At 36.0% G+C, this 15,734-nt stretch overlaps 1 protein-coding gene across 3 annotated transcripts in view; it reads right to left on the bottom strand.

The window, feature by feature from the left end:
• ZNF280D (zinc finger protein 280D) overlaps nucleotides 1–15,734 on the bottom strand; it is a 91,950-nt gene that overhangs the window by 65,736 nt on the left and 10,480 nt on the right. For 2 of the 3 annotated variants that reach the window (XM_084876066.1, XM_084876065.1), the window contains exons 2-3: nucleotides 5,356–5,401; nucleotides 2,194–2,340 (exon numbers count right to left, since the gene is read on the bottom strand). In XM_084876066.1, coding sequence (XP_084732192.1) covers nucleotides 2,194–2,329 — 136 coding nt within the window. In that variant the 5' untranslated portion in view covers nucleotides 2,330–2,340; nucleotides 5,356–5,401. The remainder of the gene's footprint in view (nucleotides 1–2,193; nucleotides 2,341–5,355; nucleotides 5,402–15,734) is intronic. The other variant, XM_084876067.1, reaches the window with a different exon arrangement.

Below are 15,734 nucleotides of genomic sequence, written 5' to 3'. Positions count from 1 at the left end.
ATTAAAGAGAATATATAATTACTAGAGGCTCAGTGCATGAAATTTGTGCAAGGAGGGAGGTCCCCTCAGCCCAGCCTGCACCCTCTGCAATTGGGGACCCCTTGGGGGATGTTGGACTGCCTGTGGGATTGGGCCTAAACAAGCAATCAAACATCCCTCTTGCAATCTGGGACCACTGGCTCCTAACTGTTCACTTCCTGCCTGCCTGATCACCCCTAACTGCCTTCCCCTGCTACCTGGTTGCCCCTAACTGCCTCTGCCTGCCTGCCTAATCTCCCCTAATTGCCCTCCCTGCTGACCTGATTGCCCCCAACTACCCTAATCTGCTGACTAATTTGGTTCTGATTGGTTGGTTTCTATGCCAATCAGCATCAAAACCTCTGTCTCCTAGGCAGCCACTGGCTTCCCACAGCACCCAAACTGGGTTTTGACTGGTTTATATGCTAGTCAGCATTAGAAGCTCTGCCTCCTAGGCAGCAAAAGGCTTTCAATAGCACCCACATTTTGTTCTGATTGGTCAGTTTCTATGCCAGTAAGCATCAGAAATTCCGCCTCCTAGGCAGCCATTGGTTTTTCACAGCACCCACATTTGGTTCTGACTGGCCAGTTCTTATGTCAGTCAGCATCTCTTGGCCTATCAATGGGGCCTGATGAGAAAGGCGGGACTGATCAGCAGCCCAGGTGGAGGCCTGGAGAGAAATGGAGGCATGGCTGCTAGCTAGACTGAGAGAGAAAAAGGGAGGCAAGTGCTGATCAAAAGTTGCCATGGAGGCAATGGATCAGTCCCTGCTTCTCTTCAGGCCTCTCTCTGGCCTCGATTCGCAGCCCCCTCAGGTCCGATTGGTCAAGCCTTGGTCTTTACTGGTGGTGACAACCGAGGGTTTTTATATATTAGGATGTTCTTCTATCATCAACAAGTATCATTCAATTTATAATCAAAGTGGCACTCCAATTAGAACCTCCATGAGAGATTATTAATTTGCCAGAGGAAATGGTATTGAGAATTACATTTTTAAGTTATTATGCCTCTGATAAAACTGAATAAAAGTGCCCTTACAAATTTAGGGGCAACAGAAGAAAGTTATCAAGCTTTCCAAATATTTCAAAGTAACCTCTTTTTTTAAGAAAGTACAAAGAGCAAGGGATTCTTTTTTAAAAATACCTGTATTTTTACTGATTTTAGAGACAGAAAAAGGGAGGAGGGATAGGAATAGAAATATGGATGGGCTGCCTCCTGCACACCACTACTGGCGATCCCACAACCCAGACTTGTACCCTTACCAGGAATCGAACCGGTGACCACTCAATGCATGGGACATCACTCAATCCACTGAGCTACCGGGCAGGACTAAAGTAGCCTCTTAATCACACTTTTAAGCAATGTCTTGGTAAGAAAATCTAAAATTCATACATTATTTCTCTACATTTCTATATATTTTTGAACGAATATATTTAAAGGTGTTATTGCTCTTTGCTTTAACATTATAACAAGGTCAAATCCAATTACTCTTACTGAAATTTAGAATCTACAAAGGTATTAAGATATTCTGTTAAAAAAAACCATAAAGATTTAAGTTTTAACTGCTATGTCACCCAAATATAGTAGCTGTAGACAGCGCACTTCTCTTTCATGAATATAAATGCAAGTTTCTGGAAAACAGATGTGATCAGAAGCACCTATTAATATACAGGCCAGAGACTGTAACCATTCACTGCCTATACATTTTGTATCTATGAATGAATAACATTGTAATAAGGCAGTTGCCTGGAATTGAGAATCCCTATCTAAGAATAACACAAACTTATTTAGTACATTCTGACATTTTAAACAAAGTATTCTAAACCCTTTTTTCCCTCTACTTCTGAGTTTAAGTGGAAAAAAAGAATAAATAGAAAATTTAACTCCACAAAAATTATGATTTCTAATAACAAAAGACCTCCAATATCACCAGCTAATTTTAGTCCATTTCTTTTTCTCAGATCTGTTATTTTAACCTCTTACACCTCCTCCCTCAAGTACCCAATAACATCCCCACCCTGTTTCTAAAATTCTTACTTACCTCACATCTAATCTTTCATTCCCAACTCTTTACAGAGAAGCAAGGACTTAAGTACCACTAAGCCAGTTTGTGAATTTTTTCCATTAGAAACAGTATTTTATAAATCTTGGCTTCACTAAAAGTAAATGCTTACTTGAAATTGCTGGTTTTGAACTTGATATTTCTCCAACAAAGATCGGTTCATCATCATCATCATCCTCAACCTCTTTTACTTTCTTCTGCCAGGGTTCCAACTCTTCTTCTTCACATTCCATAAACAGTTCTGCCATTTTTGACTTACCTAATTTTTAAAAGGAAAGCAAACCTTATTTTCAAAAAGAAAAACATATTTTTATACATAGTATATTTAAATTCTACTTTAATAATCCTAGTAGCAATTTCTGAACTGATATTTGTAGTTAGTACATGGTAGCAATAGTGAGAAACTCAGAACTCATTCTCCTAGATGTTAGATAACTAGGTAGATACATAGGTAGATAGAGACAGAAATAGGTAATGGCTGACTACTGCATCAAAACTTAGGTACAATCAAAGTGAGTTTCAGTCGTATGGCTAGAATATATCTACAAAAATTATTTCACTTAATTATTATCTCAAAAAATATTAACAAAAAGGAGATAAACTAAGAATAAGAGGCAATAGGTGGGGTTCTCTCTTTCAAGAGCATGCATACACCTTTCCCATCCTTCTCTCCTTCCCCCACAAAGCATGTAACCTTTACCTTTCTCTCTCCACTGGCCTTTTGCCTTCGTAACTTGTTTCCTAAAACCATTTCTTCTACAGTTCACTTCTAACTCTATGACTTTCTGAATAAACTTTTGCTTATAACTTGAAAAAATGAGGCAATAAGTGGAAAATATACTACAAAAACTGAACCAAACTTAGGAATGCCAGACATAAATAGAGCAAAGCAGGAATGAGGTGCTAAACAAAAATAGGTAACAAACTCAGGCTTATTCTATGCAGAGCAAATTTCTCACCTAAAGATACAGACCAAAGAACATACAGTAAATAATAACAATCCTAGATGTTCTGACCAAACAGAATTCCCAGGAAGCATTTTAGTGCCTTGCTCTTATATGGATGGATAATCAATAAGCACCATTAATTTCAGGAAAACCTCCTGTTTTCAGAACAAAATCAACAAAACAGATAAAAGAATCCTTAAAAAAAGAGGCAATGCAGACAGCAAGAAAAACATAAGAAAAAATATAATTAGCATATTTAAACGTTTAAGACAAGAAGGAATGTTATAAAAAGTAATATTCAGAAAACAAAATAAAGGATTAAGAATATGATCATCAAAAATTTTTAACTCAGTTTTAAAAATACTGAAACCACAAGTGGGTTCTTTTAAAAGCATAAACAAGATTGATCAACCATTAGCCAGTCTCCTCCAGAAACAAAGAGAGGACCCAAAGAAGTAAAATCTGAAATGGAAGTGGTGAAGTAACTGACATCACAGAAATACAAAGAATTATAGGCAAATACTATAAGCAACTATATGCCGACAAGCTGGAAAATGTGGATGAAATGGAAATTTCTAAAATAAATACAATCTTCCCAAATTGAATCAAGAAGCAGAAAACCTGAATAGACCAATAACAACTGAGGATATAGAAGCAATAATAATAATAAAAAAAATTCTCATCAAACAAAAGCCCTTCCTTGTCCAAATGGTTTCACGGGGGAGTTGTAACAAACATTCAAAGAAGAACTAACACCAATCCTCCTCACACTATTCCCAATAAATCCAAGAAGGAAAACCTCCAACCTCTTTTTCTGAGGCCAGCATTATCATAATTCCACAAAACCAGATAAAGACATTACAAAGAAAGAGAATTAAAGGCCAATATCCCTGATGAACAAAACCACTAAGAAACTTAAGAGACCTTCAAGTACGTTAATGAGAATGCCAAAAAAATGGAAAAGCGTACACTGTCTGAAATGAACTGTAGATCAACGTATCCCAAAAATCAAACCAAAGATCTGATATATAAGGAAACAAAAAACACCCAACCAGAAAAACAAAAAGAAAAAAGAATCCAAAAATATGAAGATAGTGTAAGGAGCCTCTGGGACAACTTTAAATGTACTAACATCCAAATTTTGGAGGAGGATGAGGAAGAGGATCAATTAGCATATTACCTCTTTATTATATAGATTATTATATAGGTGTCTTTTTTCTACACATCCATATAATAATGTCTAATTTATTAATTAAGCACAGTAAGGTATTAACAACAATAAAATAGGACAATAATACAATATGTTATAGTAAAAGTTATGTGAATGTGGTATTTCTCTCTCAAAATTTCATATTGTTCTGTATTCACCCCTTTTCCTGTGATAGGAGATACCACAATGCCTACTGAGGAGATGAAATGAGGTGAATGGCTTAGGCATTGTGAGAGCAATAGGCTACTTATTAGGGTTATGTGAACACAAGCACTGATATCTCCACAGTTTATCTGATCACTGAGACAGCTGTGTAAGTGACTAAGTGACTAATGGATAGGTAGCATTATGCAGAATGGATGCAATGGACAAAGAGATGATTCTTCCAGGTCAAGATGGATTCGGACAGTGAGATTCCATCATGCTACTCTAAAAGACACTAAATTTAAAACTTATTATTTCTGGGATTTTCGTTTTAATATTTTCAGACTGTGGTTTATTACAAGTAACTGAAACCACAGAAAATGAAATGTCAAATAAGGAGCAACTACTGTATACCTAGAATATATTGTTAGGGGAAAATTTTTAAGATACGTAATAGCTTTGTAATTTTTTTAGAAATAATTATTTTTGTCTATGCATAAAAGAAACACACTGTAATTATGTATACTAAACTGACAATAGTAGTTATCATGAGCATAATGAGAAAACACTTCATTTCTACTTTATTCACTTTTTAATTTCCATTATTTGTTTTATGTGAGCATTTGTTACTTTAACAATTCTGTTTTTATCTTTAAGAAAATATGCTTACCTCTCATCCTTTCTCCAGAATGAAAGTTATTAATACATAAGCTATGTATACTAGTATCAGTTATGGCAGTAACATTCAGTAACAATTACTTTTTGGCTAAAAAGGGTTGTCGCCAATCAAGTTGCAGAGTTGACTTTTTGTAAATTGTCAAGACAATTTTAATTTCCATTATTTGTTTCATGTGAGCATTTGTTACTTTAACAATTATCAGTCTATTTATGAGTCATCTTATGTAATGCCAAATATTGAAACATGAAACTTTAAATTCAGAAATTCTTGGATCTAATTTATCTCCAAACTTACCATGTGACTCCAGACAATGCACCAACAAGTTATAATGTTCTCCTTCCTATAAAATAAAAATACCTAATATAAGAGTGAATCTCACTAAATTAAATGTACACATATTTAACATTTTCTATTAAGAAGTTAAATTTTAAAGCTTGATATTTGACATATACATGTAACTTATTTACATAACTGGTTCATTCCTCAATGAATCTTAATTTAGTAAGCAAAATGGTGATTCCATTAAGCATTTACTACTTGAATAAATCTGAATTATTAAATTATGAATATTTTTTAAATGAATCCTTTGGCAAAAATGAGGAATCACCTCATAATGTATTGTTTAAGTAAGTCTGAATTTTCTTTTTTTTTTTTTTTAATATATTTTATTGATTTTGTACAGAGAGAAAGGGAGAGAGATAGAGAGTTAGAAACATCGAAGAGAGAGAGTCATCGATCAACTGCCTCTTGCACACCCCCTAATGGGATATGCCCGCAACCAAGGTACATGCCCTTGACTGGAATCAAACTCGGGACCCTTCAGTCCCCAAGCCGACGCTCTATCCATTGAGCCAAACCGATTTCGGCTAAGTCTGAATTTTCAAATACTAAGTGATCTTAATCTTAAACTGCTACCTATTCTTATTTCAGATATAACTGAAATTATTTCCATAAGAACACATAATTTTAAACATGCTTTAATTTATATTTTTCTGGTGTTTATCAATGAACTTAAAAAGAAAATGAGTTGGATATATTTTATCATAGATTAACTTATTCAAAAAATAACTACTCATTCATTGCCTTCTGTATGCAAAGAATGTGCTAAGTTCTAGGGGGAAAAATAAAAATGAGTATGTCACAGTCCATGTCTTCAGAAATCTACAGTCTAGTATGTCTATAATTCTTTGGGCTTAAAAAAAGAGACTTGTTGGGTTGGTTGAAAATCACCTGCGATCTTGACCATGGCCATGGCCATGGATGAGATTCAGGACCCAGAACCACGCTGGGGCCTCAGCTCACTGTCCACTAGATGTGGAGAGGTGAAACCCAGGCCCCGACACATGCAAAAAGTAAAAATGACACTTGAACTGCTTTAAGAATGTGTTTTCTAGATTCACACACAAGCATAAATTTTACAAAATATACAATTTTTTAAAAACTGGTTTAGTTACAAAGTAAAAAAGTTCAAAAATTAGACAGCAGATTTCTAAAATATTGAGAAACACAGCTGATTCAACTTTTATATTGCTTTATATCCTCAGGCTGAAAAGGCAAGTTTTCCTGCTTTTTAATTTCCAAGGCATTTGGTCTGAACTGAAATAGTCCACAGAGAGAAAAAAGTACTATTTTAACTTCATAAGTAATTACTATAAATGGTTAAACTACTATCACCAAAGACTCTGTGGAATCTTGTTTTTAACTAAATTCACCAAGTTTCAAGGTTTCACTGTTTAAGTCTCTTTAACTCAATTATTTGAATAATTGTAGTTTGTTCCTAAACTAAAATTAGTGTAATATATATATGTCCTATAGATAAATACATGACAATTCTAACTCAGCATCAAGCACCTACTACTATCAAGAATATAGTATATTTTTAAGAGCCACAATTACACAGCCCATGAGATTCATTATATTAGAGGCCCGGTGTACGAGATCCACGCACAGGTAGTGTCCCTAGGCCTGGCCAGCTATCCAAGCCAATTGGCGCCATTCAGCTGCCGGCCAGGGTCTTCCTTTTCTGGCTGCCAGCGGCTGGCCAGGGCTTTCCTTCATTCCGTGCCACCCCCTGGTGGTCAGTGCATGCCATAGTGAGCTATTGGTCCCTGGTCAAACTCCCTTGGACACAATTGGCATATTAAGTTTTTACAGAGAGAGATTTATGTTAAATGACTATATAAATGTAATTTAGCAAAACCCTAAAATATTCCATTTATAAATATCCTACCTAATAAAAAAGTAATATGCAAACTAACCATCACTCTACTACATCCACAAGCCACACCCACCAGCCAATCAGAGCAAATAAACCCAACCAAGATGGCTACAGCCACAGAAAGTAGGAAAGAGGCTTGGGTTTCCCAGGCAATGGAAGCAGCAAAGCTTTCTGCCTGCTCTAGCCAGCCTAAGCCTCCACTCAAGGCAACAAAGTTTCAATTATAGAAGGTAAACAAATCCAAACTAAAATGGCGGCAGCCACGGAGCAAGCAGGAGACTTGGCTCCGCTCCAGGCTACAAATTTCAATTGTAGAAGGTAAATAAATTCCAGATACCAGGGCCTGCAAACCACCACAGCCCCTCACTCAGGCCGCCCCACACCCCAAAGGGACCCCCTCCCTGATCCGGGACACCCTTCAGGGCAAACCAGCTGGTCCCTACCCATGCACCAGGCCTCTATCCTATCTAATGAAAGAGTAATATGCAGATTGAACATCACTCCAACATACAATAGCTGCTCCCATGTGGTCAAAGATCCTGCCCCCATGTGGACACAAGATGGCCACCACAAGATGGCCAGCAGGGGAGGGCAGTTGGGAGACACCAGGCCTGCAAGGGAGGACAGTTGGGGGCAATCAACCCTGCAGGGGAGAGCAGTTAGGGGTGACGAGGCCGGCAGAGGAGGGAAGCTGAGGGCAAAAAGGCTGGCAGGGGAGCAGTTAGATATCAATCAGGCTGGCATGGGAGTGGTTAAGGGGTTATCAGGCTGGCAAGCAGTAGCGATCAGGAGCAATCAGGAAGGCTGGCAGGCGAGCAGTTGGGAGCCAGCAGTCCTGGTTTGTGAGAGGGATGTCCTAGATTGGACAATGTGAAGGCTGGACTGAAGGACACGCACCCTCCAGGCCTGTGCACGTATTTCATGCACCAGACCTCTAGTTTAATAAATGAGTTGTCTATATGAATAAAATATGGCCGAGACCGATTTGGCTCAATGGATAGAGCGTCGGCTTGGGGACTGAAAGGTCCCGGGTTCGATTCCGGTCAAGGGCATGTACCTTGGTTGCGGGCATATCCCCAGTAGGGGGTGTGCAAGAGGCAGCTGATCGATGACTCTCTCTCATCATCGATGTTTCTGACTCTCTATCTCTCTCCCTTCCTCTCTGTACAAAATCAATAAAATATATTTAAAAAAAAAAATGTTAAAAAAAAATAAAATATGAATCATTGCCTATGACTATAGAGATAATTTTTAAGATAACCTCCTCCCAAAGCTATAGGACCATAGTAGCTACTTAGAAACCTAAATTATACACTCACAAACATACTATAAAGTTAGAAAACCTGTTAACATAGATAATTACAGTCCATACTTTATTTTTTTGTTTCAGCTTTAACATCCTATCTAATAAAAAAGTAATATGCAAATTAACCATCACTCCAAGACACAAGATGGCCACTCCCATGTGGTCAAAGATCCTGCCCCCATGTGTACAGAAGATGGCTGCCATAAATGGCTGGCAGGGCAGGGCAGTTGTGGGCGACCAGGCCGGCAGAGGAGGGCAGTTGGAGGAGACCAGGCCAGCAGGGGAGGGCAGTTGGGGGTGACCAGGCCTGCAGAGGCAGACAGTTAGGGGCAACCAGACTGGCAGGGGAGGGCAGTTAAGGGTGACCAGGCCAGCAGGGGAGGGCAGACTCTCTCTATTGGGTCTAGTAATAATTAATGTCGTTTTAAAACATTCGTTTAAAATCTTGCTTGGCATTGACTTGTATTGACATAACCTTCAAACACGTGGTATCTACAGAACGTGTGAAGTGCAATTAACAAGTCTTGCTTGAAAAAGTTTGTGTTTGGTTTGGTTTTTGTTGCAAAACTAGGGCTAAGAAGATGGCGGGATGAAGAGCATATTCGGCACTGCATGCTTTACGAGTTCCAATTAGGAAGAAAAGCAAGTGAGGCTGCAAAAAACATCTGTAGTGCTCTTGGTCAAGATGCAGTTAGCGCCAGAAAATGCCAGCGTTGGTCTGAGAAATTTCGCGAGGGAAATTTTTCGTTAGATGACAAGAGTGGTCGAGGTCGTGTGTCCAATTTTGATCAAGAAGCTCTTCAAGCTCTTTTGGTGCAAAATCCTCAAATTACCCAACAAGAGCTTGCGACAACTTTAAATTGTTCACAAAAAAACAATTTTCCAATCAATTGTGTGCACTTGGCAAAGTCCAAAAGTTTGGAAAATGGGTTCCTCATGAGTTGACCGACAACAACCGTAATCAAAGAGTCACCATTTGCAGTTCGCTCCTCTCTCGTCAAAACCGTTTGCCGTTTTTAGAGCAAATTGTTACTGGAGATGAAGAATGGGTGCTGTATGTTAATTTGAAAAGGCGGCCTCAATGGTTGGACAAAAATGAGGCTCCGCAGCCCACGCCAAAACCTGACTTGCATGCGAAAAAAGTGATGTGTGTTTGGTGGAATTTTAAAGGAATTCTTCATTATGAACTTTTACCACCTAACCAAACCATTACAAGTGCAGTGTATAGTGCCCAATTGGAAAGGTTAGCCCAAGCTTTAAGGGAAAAAGAACCCGCGCTGATTAATCGGAAGGGCGTAATTCTTCACCACGATAACGCACGACCGCATACTGCAAGAATCACTGCTGAAAAACTGCGCCAGTTGGAATGGGAAGTTCTCCCTCAACCTGCATATTCTCCTGATATTGCCCCTTCCGATTACCATTTGTTTCGTTCTTTGCAAAACTTTCTTCTTGGAAAAAAATTTAATAATGAAGAATGCCTCAAAAATGCATTGACCGAATTTTTTGCATCAAAATCACAAGAATTTTACAACAGAGGGATTAAAATGCTTCCTGAGCGCTGGGCACAAGTAGTAGAAAACAACAGCAACTATATTGTTAATTAAATTTTGTTGTATTGTTTAAATAAATTCGATTTAAAAAGTATTAGAAAACGACATTAATTATTACTAGACCTAATAAAAACCAAGGGGGCTGTGGTGCAATCCTCAGATGAGGATTAACAAAACAAAAAATTAATGGAAATGTGGGTCTAAATTTCAGTTGCTTGAAAAATTTACTTTTATACATCGATAGATATCACCAGATACGTCACTGTGTTAAATAATAAAGGCAATGCATTTGATCTAATACATAGCAAACACTATAGCATGCATGTGCCATGTACTAGATATAGTCTTATTTACTCTCTGATAAAAGATTAAGCGATTACACAAATCACAACTATAGAGTCTAAACATAAAAAAAGAACAGTAGTTTAGTAGACAGAAGAACAAGTCACAGCCCCAACACTGCCACAACTTTAGTCAAGCCACCTTACAATTCTGGGTCTAAGCTTTTAGTTCAAATGAAAGATCTCTAGGGTTCAATTCAGTTCTATACTTTAGACTTCACTGTAAACTGTTACTTAATTTTTTTTATATAGTAAACAACTCTTAATTTTTAAAAAAACACCAAACAGATCTGTCAACAGCTTTACAATGTAATCACGAGAGAAAAAAGGTTTCAACCAATTTCCCACATTTCCAGAACATAGTGGCCTGTGGTTGTATTCCATAAACTGTATTCTCTAAACATTTATTAACCACAAACAGTAAAACTTGCTGAAGAATGAATGTCAAGTTCTGGCTCAATCACTTATTACCTGTATGACATTGGGCAAGTTAGTTCATCTCTGTGCCTTGCTTTAGCTACATATATCTTATATTACAGAGTCATAATGAAAAATTAATGAGGTAATATACATAAAGCACAAGCTCAGTGCCTGGCACACAAAAATCATTCAATAGATTTTAACCATTTTTAACTTTGAGCTAAATCCTATTTTAAAGAACTCTTAAGAACAGACCACAACTTTGTTATTACAATATAATGGAATTTATGAGCTGAGTATTTACAAATCATTTTGTTATATAAGATCTTCATTATAGTCATATTTCTGATGTTGAAATTTTAGTTTTATGCTTTCCACAATGTGGCTGTCAACTCTATCTTGCCATATTTTCAGCTTTTTAAAAAAGTATTTATTAACTAGTTAAAACACACAGAACATAAACATAATACACATACCTACAATTCACCAGCATGGTTAAATTATACAATATATGTGCTACTAACCTCATAAAATAAAACAAGTATCTAATTCAAAAATACTAACACAGAAATGCATAAAAATTAATATCTGGATAAAGTGTTTATACCATTATCATTTTAAAAATAGAGAGTATTACACTAAATGAAATAAGCCACTTTGATTCTACATACATTCCTATATTATAATTTCTTTAAAAATCCTTTTTTAAAATAAAGTAGGTGATTAAGAATACAAAAGTTAATGGGAAAAAGTTCTCCATCTCCTCAAACTCTAAAAATTAGTTATTCAATGAAATAATCCAAGAAACCACATTATAAAGTCAATCTTTGTTTTTTTATCGGGATAAAAGTGATTTAATTGGGGGATGCATTCCTATCCAAGAAGCTGGCAACACCAAAACCAGATATGATTAACTAAACATAAAAGGAAAAATTTAAGATAATTAATATAATTATTTCAAATAGTAAAATTTTATATTCAAAATAAAAATAGCATATAAAAATAAAGTTTAACTAACTCAAATTAGTCTAAGATTAACATGCCAGATGTAAGAAACATTAAACCTTTCACAACTTTGCTTATACACTTAGGAGAGTTTTTTTTTTTTAGTGGAATGATTTGTATGACACAGGGTAATTTAAACATTGTTCAGAAAAGTTTGATCTGTTACTTGTTTGCGCTCTCAAATTTCCCAAGAAATCAGGCATCAATATCATTTCACTAATATTAAAGCTTTATGTTGTTTCACTTTACAAAGAATTCTTTCATTTTTGTCACTAGTGGATATTGAAATGCAGGTCCATAATTTAGAATTCTAATGCCAAATGAATTGAGCTATAAGGATTCAAAGTGAGTTCTTAGCTGTAAGTAACATTCTAATGTTTCCAACCCTAGTTTTGTGATCACAAGAATTTCCAACTATTTCAAGTAGATACTAGAAAATTAATTTTAATATCCATTATCTTAAAAATACTGCACAACAAAAGAAACCAGCACCAAAATAAGAAGGGAACCCACTGTATGGGAGGACATATTTGCCAAATGATACACCTGATAAGGGGTTATTTCCAAAATATATAAAGTACTCAAACAACTCAACGAAAGGAAGACACACAACCCAATAAAAAAATGGGCAGAGCACCTAACAGTTTTCCTCGAAGAGGAGATACAAATGGTCAAAAGACAAATGAAAAAATGCTCACCGTCACTAATTATCACAGAGATACAAATTAAAATGACAATGAGGTATCATTTCACAACTGTCAGAATGACTACCATCAATAAATCAACAAACAACATGTGCTGACAAGGAAAAAGAACCCTAGTACATTGCTGGTGAGAATGCAGACTGGTAAACCACTATGGAAAACAGTGTGGAGTTTCTTCAAAAAATTAAAAATTGAACTGCCTTTTGATCTAGTGATCCCACTTCTAGAAATAATCATATGAAGCCAGAAACACCAATCAGAAAGAATGTATGCACCACTATATTCATAGCAGTGTTATTTACAATAATAGCTAAGATCTAGAAACAGCCCAAGTGCCCATTAGTAGATGAATGGATTACAAAACTGGTACATTTACACACTGAAATACTATACAGTTACAAAAAAAAGAGAATATCTTATCCTTTGAGACAGCATGGAGGAACCAGGAGAGTATCATGCTAAGTCAGTGGATGGCAAACCACGGCTAGCGAGCCACATGAGGCTCTTTGGCCTCTTGAGTGTGGCTCTTCCACAAAATACCACATGCAGGCACGCACGTACAGTGTGATTGAAACTTCGTGGCCCATGCACAGAAGTCAGTTTTGGACTCTCAAAAGAAATTTCAATCGGACTGTTGATATTTGGCTCTGTTGACTAAGGAGTTTGCCAACCACTGCACTAAGTGAAATAAGCCAGTCAGAGAAAGACAAGTATCTCTTGATCTCACTTATATGTGGAATCTAATGAACAAAAAAAACTGATGAATAAAATAAGGTCCAGAGACACTGAAGCATGCAAAAGACTGACATATTTCAGAGGGAAGGGGGAGAGATGATAGTTAATCACTGAACTTATATGCATACATGCACAGCCATGGCCAGACAATACCAGTACCAGAGGAAGGCCTGGGGCTGGGGACTGGGGCAGGGTGGAGGGAGTCAATTGGGGTTGTGGGGAGATATCTGTAATACTTTCAACAATAAATACAACTTTACAGAAAAACTTGTTTTATATCACTTTATATTTATCACTGATTGATTTTACTATGAAAAGGAATGGTAACAAGATTTGAAAAGTAGAGAATTGTGATGTCTACTTTGGCATTATAAGACAAATCACACAAATAGAAAACTTAAATTGTAAGCATTAAACTCATATATAGTTGATAAAAGTTCTGGTCTTTGAATATGAAATTTTATAATAAACTTTTAATAAAGTTTTTCTTTACAAACATTACGTAGATCAGTATCTCCCTTTATGCCTTTATTTTAAAGAATGCTCTAATGTCAGAAAACTAAGTATGTTTTTTAGAATAAGTCCAATTGTTAAACACCAAAGACATATTCTTGAAAAGGGCACATTCCAACCAGACAAAATGCACAATTAGAAACATCAGATCACTAGCAGTTAAAATACTACAGACAAAATACTGAGGGGCATAGAAACTTCAGATGATATCTCATCAAAGCTCATTCAATTTCTGAAAGAATCTAATTTTTTCTTAAGAAAAATACTCCATTCTGAAAATAGTCACTCCAAGAAAAAGACAGAGACCTAAAAAAGGGAGAATATGTATATACATTGTTTTATTTTTTAAATAAGAAATAATATGGATTTACGCAGTTTTGTTTTTTAAATAAGGGAGACTATGGATATAAAGTTGTTTTTTTTTTTTAAATAAACCAAAAACTTCAAAAGTCATTTTTTAAAAGATTATACATTCAGGAATCTTAACAGGCAAACAGAGGAGAAGGGTTGGGACTCAGTCTGGAAAAAAGTGGCCTACAAATGAGATCAGAACTAGGATAGAAAAAAATCTAGGTCCTAAAAGAAGTTTCCCTGGCTATTCCCAAGAATAAAGCTCAATTCTCTTGTCCACCAACCTAAGAGAAAAAACTTCATTCTCTGAATGTAGGTACTCAAAGAATTATCACATTAATTCTCTGAAATTAGAAATTCAGATAAATTCCTTAAAGCCTGAAGGGGATCAGAATAGACCACCTCAAATTATGTCACTTTGGCATAAAGACTGTTTTGATCTGAATGCAATTAAAAACAGAAAACACAGAGCTCTCTGCCCTCTTCCTATCTGTATAAAAGGACAGAATTTTCCTATTATGAAGGTTTTTCCCTTCCCCTCTCTCATACCAGAAAGAAAAACTGCCATTATCACTGGGAAACAGAAAGAGCACCAAAATGGATCTACACAAACAAATCTCACTAAAAAACCCTTATCTTCCATGAGTTTCCTTTAAATGTTTACCTTCCTTTAAACTACCACTCCTTACAAACCCATACCCCTTTTCCTTTGTCCTGACACTTTTCCACAAAATTATCATCCTTCGTTAAAATGGTACATATAAGCCTTAGTGTTTACACTTATTTCTTTGTCTTACTTTTTTTTCTATGAAGACCTCCATGAACATAAAAATTAAAATATTGACATTAAATAAAATTTATATACCTTTTCTTCTGTTGATTTGCATATCCTGGGCACTTAACCTAAGAATAAAGGAAAGGGGTTTTTATCCCCTCTACTAAAGGCAAAACAATCCTCCAAATTAGTGAGCTCAATCATATTTTCTAAAAACAATAAAAATATAAACAATTAAGGCTTTAAAAATAACACACTCAATCATTTACTGCCTAACAACATAAGGCACAATCCTCAATGCTGGATAGAATATGAAAAGTCCCTACCTCAAGAAACTAATAGAAAGATTATGATAAATATACAAAATAGAGCATGGCAGAGTAATAATAAAACTGTTCAGTTCTATAACAAAGATTCTTAACAAGGTGTTGAGGGAACCACAGAAATATGAAATGTGCAAAATTTTGTGCATACTTTAACATTTTCAGGGTCTATGAACCAAAAAGGCTAAGCATCTCTATTTTAGAAGGTTAAGAAAAGTCACATCTAGTTGGGGAATTTGGATATGTTCCACATAGAAGAAACATACACATTAATCCTTACAACAAAGATGTTTTTCTTAGTGGGGTTTTTTCCAGTAAAAATGTTCATTAAAAATGATTCAATCATACAAAAGTGTATACAGTATCTAAGAGTATGAATCTTTGCCTACTGACATCACTGCCTCCTGAAATGAAACACAACTGTTTGAA

The sequence above is a fragment of the Pipistrellus hanaki genome (assembly GCF_964339955.1).
Source record: "Pipistrellus hanaki genome assembly, chromosome: 1".
NCBI lineage: Eukaryota > Metazoa > Chordata > Mammalia > Chiroptera > Vespertilionidae > Pipistrellus > Pipistrellus hanaki.
This window is presented reverse-complemented; position numbering and strand designations above follow the sequence as displayed.